The following is a 9,211-nucleotide window of genomic DNA, read 5'->3' as shown; positions in this document are numbered from 1 at the left end:
ACTACTGCTATTGCGCACTGCTCTTTTTTGCACTTATAACGGAGTATTTGCTTTTTCTTTCTCAGTTTTCTCCATCCAGATTTTTTTTTTCTGCTGTGAACTGTACAGAAAGGCTATTTCTGGACTGTTGAATTCATTTTTTTGTATATTTTCCAAATGTTTAGAGAGTCTTGGAGACTGATGCACTTCCACAGCATGAGGTCGATGGATCAAGGTATGGATGGCGCGTGCTGAAGTGTTGTGAATTACCGGACAGATAGACAGACAGACAGACAGACAGACAGACAGATATACAGACAGACAGACAGATAGACAGACAGACAGACAGACACACATATAGATAGATAGATAGATAGAGAGAGAGAGAGAGTGAGATAGTGAGATAGACAGACAGACAGACAGACAGATAGAGAGAGAGAGAGAGAGAGAGAGAGAGACAGACAGACAGACAGACAGACAGACAGACATATAGATAGATAGATAGATAGAGAGAGAGAGAGAGTGAGATAGATAGACAGACAGACAGACAGAGAGAGAGAGAGAGAGAGACAGACAGACAGACAGATAGATAGATAGAGAGATAGAGAGAGAGAGAGAGGGAGAGAGAGAGCGAGATAGATAGATAGATAGAGAGATAGAGAGAGAGAGAGAGGGAGAGAGAGAGCGAGATAGATAGATAGATAGAGAGATAGAGAGAGAGAGAGAGGGAGAGAGAGAGCGAGATAGATAGATAGATAGAGAGATAGAGAGAGAGAGAGAGGGAGAGAGAGAGCGAGATAGATAGATAGATAGAGAGATAGAGAGAGAGAGAGAGGGAGAGAGAGAGCGAGATAGATAGATAGATAGAGAGATAGAGAGAGAGAGAGAGGGAGAGAGAGAGCGAGATAGATAGATAGATAGAGTGAGATAGACAGACATACAGACAGACAGACAGATAGAAAGAGAGAGAGAGGGAGAGAGAGAGCGAGATAGATAGATAGATAGATAGATAGATAGATAGATAGATAGATAGATAGATAGATAGATAGATAGATAGATAGATAGATTGATAGACAGACAGATAGACAGACAGATAGATAGATAGATAGATAGATAGATAGATAGATAGATAGATAGATAGATAGATAGATAGATCGATAGTCTGATCGTCGTGTGGTATTGTGTAGAGATGAACACTCGGGGGCAGCAGTTCTTACTGGATGAGGTCGGGATTCACAGCCGCTCTTATAACCTGAGATCAAGGACTAGTTGCTTTTGTTGTCTCAGTTATAACTAGTGCCTGTCAACAGGAGGCGCGTGCCATCCACTTGATCACGTGTTTGATTGACAGATCGTTTATGCTACCTGTAGTACAACAAATCCTCAGACAAACCTGTTCAAACCATCACTCTATCACTGACGCGACGCCGTAAACGCGTCCTGTCCGTTCTGTCGCGTCCATTGACTCCATCCCTGATCTCCTCCTTTGACAGTAATGGCCGTGTTGTGATTTTGTCGCCGCTCGTGTAAATGGGGGTGTGAGTGAGTGAAGTTTAAAGCGGAAGGTGAACTTGACTCGAGCGCGTCTGTCTCGATTCTCATTCATGCGTTTGGCGCTCGGACCCCTGCGTGTCAAACAGCCGGCGTTGTCTCGACGCGTTTATGAAGTTGCTGTAGTGTAAATCAATCAGATTGAGACAGATGAACTCTTTTTACGACGACAAGGCTGCGTTAGGACTGGCTGAGGAGTGTCAGGATGAGCTGGAGTTCGACTATCTGTTTGAGTATGGAAGCACAACGGGGCTTCAAGGTTTGTTTCACTAAACTTCTGTATAAGATGTGTGCTGAAGACTGTAACTACCGGCATTAATAATCTTTAGCTGTTTAAACTATTGCAAAGAACTCATAAACATTAAATGCAATTTGTATCCATATTATTTAATGTAATGCATAGGTTAGTAAATATAATAGGCGACCTCAGTAAAAATATATGGGGACAGAAACGCTCCCCTGGGAGGATTTTAAAACTATTGTAATATATTAATGATATAGACCTATTAATAGTAGAATATGATGTAATATTGTAATATAATATATCTTTTTAGCTTTTTATTATTTATACAGTATTCTAGTTGTTGTTAAGTAAGCATTTATTTATGTGTTTATTTATTTATTTCATTTTTTTTGTTCACTTGTTGGATCTTGTTCCCCTCCACATAAATGTAGGCTATAAAAATGTTAAAATCAGTGATATTTGAATTGGTTCGTTATACTAAAAAATTATATGATTTTTAAAATTAATTTGGGATTTATGTCTGATTATTTTAATAACAATCAATCTCTGCTCACAATACTGATGTCATTACCATTACATCAGGCAACAATTGCATTTTTCGAAACACTTTAAAATGACAGTGGAGCACGTCTCATCCAAGACATGACACTTCGGGCATCGGAAATGTAATATATTTTTGTAACGATGAATGTACATTATAATCTCAAAGTTGCAGTAGATGTTGTCACCAAACGTTCAGAGTGGGATCATTTCATTCACAGTTTTGACGTTGTACATGATGGTAATGACACTTGAACTTGCTATAACACAACATCACACATTACACAACAACAGCCCATGTGACAGAATGCACATTTACACAGAAATGTGTAGAATACAGAACACATTATGCAGAATACTGTATCCCATGATGCAGTGCGACCTTTTATTTCCAGTGTGATGAAATGAACCAGAACTAATCTCAACAAGGTTGATTTAGTTGATTGGACTGCCAAACGTGTAAAAAAAAGTTTGTGTAAATTAATACACAGAATTTGATTACAAATGCAAAACAATTGTATTTATTTCCATAGAGTGCAACAATCGGGCTCCGGAAGTTAAAATCCCATTCATTTTCTCTATAGGAGAATTAATTGTAAATCATACATTAAAGAGAGACCTACTGTGAGCTACAAGGTTGTTAATCGATGGTACATGCTTCTGTTGAAGTCCTACTACATAAGAAACTACATAGGAAGCACAGCGACTGACGTATTTGTATGCAATGAATGTTGTAACGAACATCTTGTAATCATGATTATGTCATTCGTGAAATTTCATTGCATTAGTTGTTTAAGCCTTCAAGAACACAGTCCTGGTACCTTTGACATTTTGTCCGATTTTCAGATACGCTTCAGCACATGGCTAGTTGGTTTGATTCATGGCTTTTAACTCTTAAACGAAGACTTTATAAAAATCCCTATGGGAAAAATACTTTTGAATGCAAGGCCGATGAAAAGGACACGCACCGTTTACCGCTTCCAGAATATAATGTTGAATCTGAATTTAATAGAAAATGAACAGACTTGCATTAAACTGCTATTGCCTTTTGTAGAGCTGCTTATATCAGAATTCTTGTTTCATAATCTGATGAACTTTCCACAATTATTGAATAAAATTGGATTGACTTGAGCTGAATAATGGCACTATTATCTTCTGTAGAGCTACTTTGTAGTTGAACTTAGTTTGCTTCATAACTAATGAACTTTGCAACAACATTCACACTGTTATTGAGCTAAATTGAAGCAACGCTGAATTAAAATAAATGATTAAAATAAAATAAATAAAATAAAATAAATTAAATTATGATAAATGACACTCAGTGCTGGACAGATTACTTACAAAGTGTAGTAAGTATCTGTAATCTGTTACTGATTACAAATCAGTGGTGAGAATTGTAATCGGTAATGTAATTTACATTACTCATCTACTACTTTTGGATTACTTTTAGATTACTTTTGTCCTAACTTGTTTATCAATTTGAATTGGATTATTGTTATAAAAAAAGAAATAAACTATTCCATTCTTTGTTATCAATATGTCATGAAATGTTTTAAACATTACATTACTCCCGGGTTTTCCAAACTGGGGTCATTTTTTGTTGTTGTTGTTGTCGACAGTATTTATTAGTAATTATTTGTCTCATACATTGTATAATTGATTTAGAGGTGCTTTTGTCCCCAAACTCAGAAGCATGGATCGCAAATTAATTTACATGACATTTACATGTTCAAAGCTAAACGATATGACACAGTATAATTTTTTTGTAAGGAACATTTAAAACTTTGGAGAATCAATGAATAATTTATTGTCATTGTGTGAATAATCTGTAATCATGTAGTCCATAAAAAAAGTAACCGTAATCTGATTATGAAAATTTTAAAACGTAATATAATCTAATACAAGTACTACATTTTTGGAATGTGATTACGTAATCCAGATGATATGAAATCAGATACTACCCAGCACTGATGACACTATTGTCTTTTTAGAGCTGCTTTATAGTTGTGCTGAGTTTGCTTAATAACAAATTAATTTGGCCTTATTCACAGTGTTTTTGAACTTAATTGAGCTGAATAACAACACTTTTGTCTTCTGTAAAGCTGCATTATAGTTAAAGTTATAGTTGAAGTTTGCTTCATAATGAATGAACTTTGCAACATTCAAACTGGTATTGAACTTAATTAAATGAACACTGAAATTCAACTGAATAATGGCACAGCTGCTTTACATTGGAAACTGTATTTGTATCATTATTGAGGAACCTTGCAACATTCACAGTTATTGAATTGAATCAATATTGAACTAAATTAAGCTGAATATAATGACACTATTGTCTTTTAGAGCTGCTAAAACGCTATAAACACAGGTGATTTGATTTCAAATAGTAGGAAGCATACATTGTTTACCGAGATTTTGGACACTCTTACCCATTTTGTGTCTGTTGTTTGTTTGTTACAGATGAGCAAAGCATCTCCTCGCACAAAGACCTCATCTCTCCTCCCAGCCTCCCCTATCCTGTGGAGGAAGCTCAACCGTACGGCATCAAGCCGTGTGCGGCTTCCTTCGCCGAACTCAGCGCCGAAGGTCTCTCAGGCTACGCTCAACTGGAGCCCAAGAGCTTCCTGGAGAGCGCCAGACCCAACAGCCAAGCGCTGAGCCCTCGGATCGAGATCACACCCTCCAGAGAGCACTATAGTCATGGTCGAGACTCGCTCCAGAACCATCTGGTGAACATCAGCGCCAGTCCCGGTCTCACCGTGCCCGGTCACGACCCTCTGGCCTATAGGGAGCCACAGTGCTTGAGTCCCGCCAGCAGCAACTCATCCACCTCCTGGCATTCGGAGAACCTCTCGCCCTGGGCTTCCCCTTGCGTTTCACCCAGCAACAGCCAAGTGGCTGGAGAACTTTGCCCTCGACTCCAGGGCGTCCACACGGGTTCCCCTCGAACCAGTCCGGGAACTTCTCCGCAAAGCAGCCTGGCCGAGGACGGCTGCGTGGGGCCGCGCTCTCCTTCGCCCCGGCCCGGCTCGCGCTCCACCTCCCCTCTATGCAAACGCACCTACGACATGTACAGAAACCTGGTGCCGGTGGCCCGTTCGCGCAGCCCGTCTCCTCACGGTGGCCACGAAGAGCATCACACCCCCCATTATGGCTCCAATAACATCTCAGGGGTCATGAATGGGTTCGGCGTCGCCCAAGCTAGTTTCATTCCTACCAAAATCGTGAAGACAAACCCACAGGCCTACTCGCTTTACCCAGAGAACCACACTGAGAGTTACCTGGTGTCATGTGACCAGGATGTGAAGACCAAACCTGGCCCTGAACCGTTCTTCGTAATCCCTCAAATCTGGCCTAAACAGCTGGTGCCGGGAATATGCAGGTAAATATTTGCATTCTTTCGATGCATGGATTGTTTGAAAAGTGATAGGTATTAAATGAAGATAGTTTGTTGTCTTTACAGTTTGGTAAATTATGTCTTTATTTCCAATTAAAATTTCCACTTATTTAAGCTTTTCATGGTATATGTGACCCCTAATATGGATGTCGATACCAATACCGATCTAGAAAGTATGATTATCGGTCACCGATATTTGACTGATAGGCATATATTTATATTGATAATAAAATTTAATAAAAACACATTCTTCATTAAAAATGTAAATATTTATTTAAAATCAAAATTTTGGTATATTATTTGATGGCAAACCTGTCAGTTGGCCAAGCAGACTTGGTTATTGGCCTGTACCGATAATCTTAAAAATGAAATGATTTAAATATTAAACAAAAAAATTTAATGAATATAAATTTGATATAATATTAATTTCATATAAGAAATTATTCTACTTCTAAATGTAAATGTAAGAAAAATAAATAAAGTTAATGGTCAGTTAGATTTTTTTCAATGTTTTTGAAAAACATCACTTATACCCCCAAAGATTGTATTTATTTTATATGAATGCAGTAAAAAAAATATTCAAATAGCTGTTTTCTATTTGAATATATTATAACATTTAATTTATTCCTGTGATCAAAGTTGAATTTTCAGCATCATTACTCCAGTCTTCAGTGTCACATGATCCTTCAATCCTTCAAATTGAAAACATTAGGAAATTGTGATTCTTTGATGAAAAGAAAGTTCAAAATGTATTTAAAATATAAATCTTTTGTAACATTGTAACATTATAAATGTCTTTACTGTCCCTTTTGATCAATTTAATGCATCCTTGCTAAATGTAAGTATTGTTTAAAAACAAAAAAATCTTACTGAACCCGAGCTATAAAGATGTTTCCAGTTTGACCTGGCATCAGTAGCACAGTCTTATTACTTGTATAAGATGACATGTTCTGCAAAGCCCTCCGTGGCTCATGCACCTGCTGCTCTTTTCATGCTACGAATCGGATATGTGAAGCAAATGAGCATGACTATCATCTTTCATCTGTCCTAGCATCCCTGTGGCTTCCCTGCCGCTGCTGGAGTGGCCTCTGCCCAGCCGCACCGATCAGTACGAGCTCCACATCGAGGTGCAGCCCAAACCGCACCACAGAGCTCATTATGAGACCGAGGGCAGCCGCGGGGCAGTCAAAGCCCCTACTGGAGGTCACCCGGTGGTCCAGGTGGGTGTTCACTCTGTCTCGCCTCACTAGACGTGCGTGTGAAGGTATTTCCTAGTCATTATGCAGCGCGAGGTGATTTCGCCCCAGGTCAGGGCTATGAAAATGGTAGTGTGTGTTCATTCATTAGTAGTGTGTGTTAAGACGACAAGCATCACTATTGTTATTGCTTATGCTTATGGTCGGGGATTTTTGTTTTTATTTTATTTTTGAATCCCTAACGTAATTATTCAAATGTAAGCTCATAACTCATCCAGATACAGAAATAAGACCTCAAATGATGGTCTTATAACACCTTATAAACCTCCCAGAACACCCTAGCAATATGGCTTATTTTATTTTATTTTATTATTTAATTAAATTTTTTATTATTTTCATCTATTTTATTTTATGTTGTAATGATTTTATATGTATGTATATAAAGACATTTTTACGAAATGCTATTGTAAAATAAAATATATAATAAATAATAATATAAATTAAAATAAATTATAGCTATATATAATTGTATTAGTTATTATTATATATTGTACTAAATATGTATGGTATATATTTTATTTTATAAATGGCTTTTTTTACCTCTTTAATTTAATTTTATTTATTGAATTTTTGAAATGCATAAATATTTTTATTGGTATTGCATTTTATTTATTGCATTTATTTGTTTTTACAAATATTTTATATATATATATATATATATAATACTATACATATTTTATAAAAATAATATACATATTTTATTAAAATATTTGGTATTTTATTATAATATTTTTAATTATTGTATTTAATTAATGAATTTATTTTTCTTACTTTTTTACATTTTACAGTGGGTTTTACTGCTTTTAGGTTGCTTAACTCTAAGCTGTTCAGGAAGTTGTGTTTACCTCGAGCTTTTACAGACGCAGTAATGGCAGCTGTATTCTGAAGACACATGATATTGCTCAGTTTGTTTGCCATTTAAAGTTTGAAGTTGCTCGGGTAACCGTTTATATGAAAGGCCTCTTGTTGGTTTTTGCTCTCTCAGTGTAAACCATCTTTAATGGTCTTGTTAGCGGAGCGGCCAGCATCCTTCCGATGTCAGCGCTCTGCTGAAGATTGCAGACTGCATTGGCAAAGCCAAAATGTTTAATGCTTTCCATTCCCTGGCGCTGGCTGTGGTCAGTGCAGCTCGGTGCTGGCCAATCACATGGCAGGAGTTACTCAGGACTGCTCCTTCCTCTACTTTACTTTTCCAACCTCACCACTGACTCACCGCTCGCCCGCTGCCATGGCAACCAGGTTCTCAGCTGGCCCATGGAAACGGCTGTGTTTACTCACTCACCTGTACCTTAAAGAGACACATTTAGATGTTTCATGCAGAATGACAGTATTTAGTGAATTCTACTGTCAAAATCAATTAAACGTTATGTTGTTATTTTTTGAGTTCATCTGATTTTTGATTGCAGACATTAGTATGTTGACAAATCTGAGCACAGTTTGAGATGCTCTAGAGGAGACCGCAGAAGACTTGAGCAAACATGTCAATATGCTCTCCATTTAATCTCACTGCGCTTTAGGAGGAGCAGTTAAGATATTAAAGAGATCTCATTTATGATTCGTCTTTCTCAGATGTTGCTTTCAAGCAAGACGTTCATCACTTCCATCATATTCATCATATAAAAGTTTACTAGGTCACTAAACCAAGTACTATCTGCAGTTCCTTTGCTCCAGCTGCACACAATTCATCCCACATATCTGATGCAACACTGTTGCATATCAGAGATGAAGTGTCGACACATGCCCTGCTCAATGTGCTTTTGAACTCCAGAGTAAATTTAGCTGCATCTTCATGCTCTGTGGTTTCTGCACGCTTCCTTCCGATCTAGACACTTTTTTTTCTAAGAGTGCACATCTAATTTGTTTCTTGCGTTTTTGTGTCATCTGCTTTCAGTGTTCATATGGCTCTGCTTGTGCAGTCATGTCATGCTGATTTGAATATTTTCAGTAAATCACAAAAGGACACTAACGAAGGTCAGTTTTTCCATCAGTTGCTTGGAAGGAAGCAGCTGAAATGTAGTCATTTTGAAAGTGTCTTATACTTTCATTTATCATATAATCTGTCATGTGTGGTTTTGACACAAACTGAAGGCTGTTAGTTATTTAACAAAGCGCAAGATCTTTGATATGTCATGACCCAAACTGCCTATTTCAATAGGAAATGTCAACAGTTTTTTTTAGTATTTGCATTTAAAAAAAATATATATATATAATATATATTTTTAAATTAAATTTTTAAATAAAATA

The 9,211-nt window shown here is 37.1% G+C and overlaps 1 protein-coding gene across 2 annotated transcripts in view; it reads left to right on the top strand.

The window, feature by feature from the left end:
- The first annotated feature begins 1,150 nt into the window (after positions 1–1,150).
- LOC107558753 (nuclear factor of activated T-cells, cytoplasmic 2-like) overlaps positions 1,151–9,211 on the top strand; it is a 37,443-nt gene continuing 29,382 nt past the window's right edge. Inside the window, exons 1-3 of one of the 2 annotated variants that reach the window (XM_016242427.1) lie at positions 1,151–1,789; positions 4,775–5,696; positions 6,763–6,931. In XM_016242427.1, coding sequence (XP_016097913.1) covers positions 1,681–1,789; positions 4,775–5,696; positions 6,763–6,931 — 1,200 coding nt within the window. In that variant the 5' untranslated portion in view covers positions 1,151–1,680. The remainder of the gene's footprint in view (positions 1,790–4,774; positions 5,697–6,762; positions 6,932–9,211) is intronic. The other variant, XM_016242428.1, reaches the window with a different exon arrangement.

Source organism: Sinocyclocheilus grahami, unplaced genomic scaffold (assembly GCF_001515645.1).
Source record: "Sinocyclocheilus grahami isolate Dianchi unplaced genomic scaffold, SAMN03320097.WGS_v1.1 scaffold657.1, whole genome shotgun sequence".
NCBI lineage: Eukaryota > Metazoa > Chordata > Actinopteri > Cypriniformes > Cyprinidae > Sinocyclocheilus > Sinocyclocheilus grahami.
Note: the sequence above shows the minus strand (reverse complement) of the source record. Positions and strands in the feature narration are given on the sequence as shown.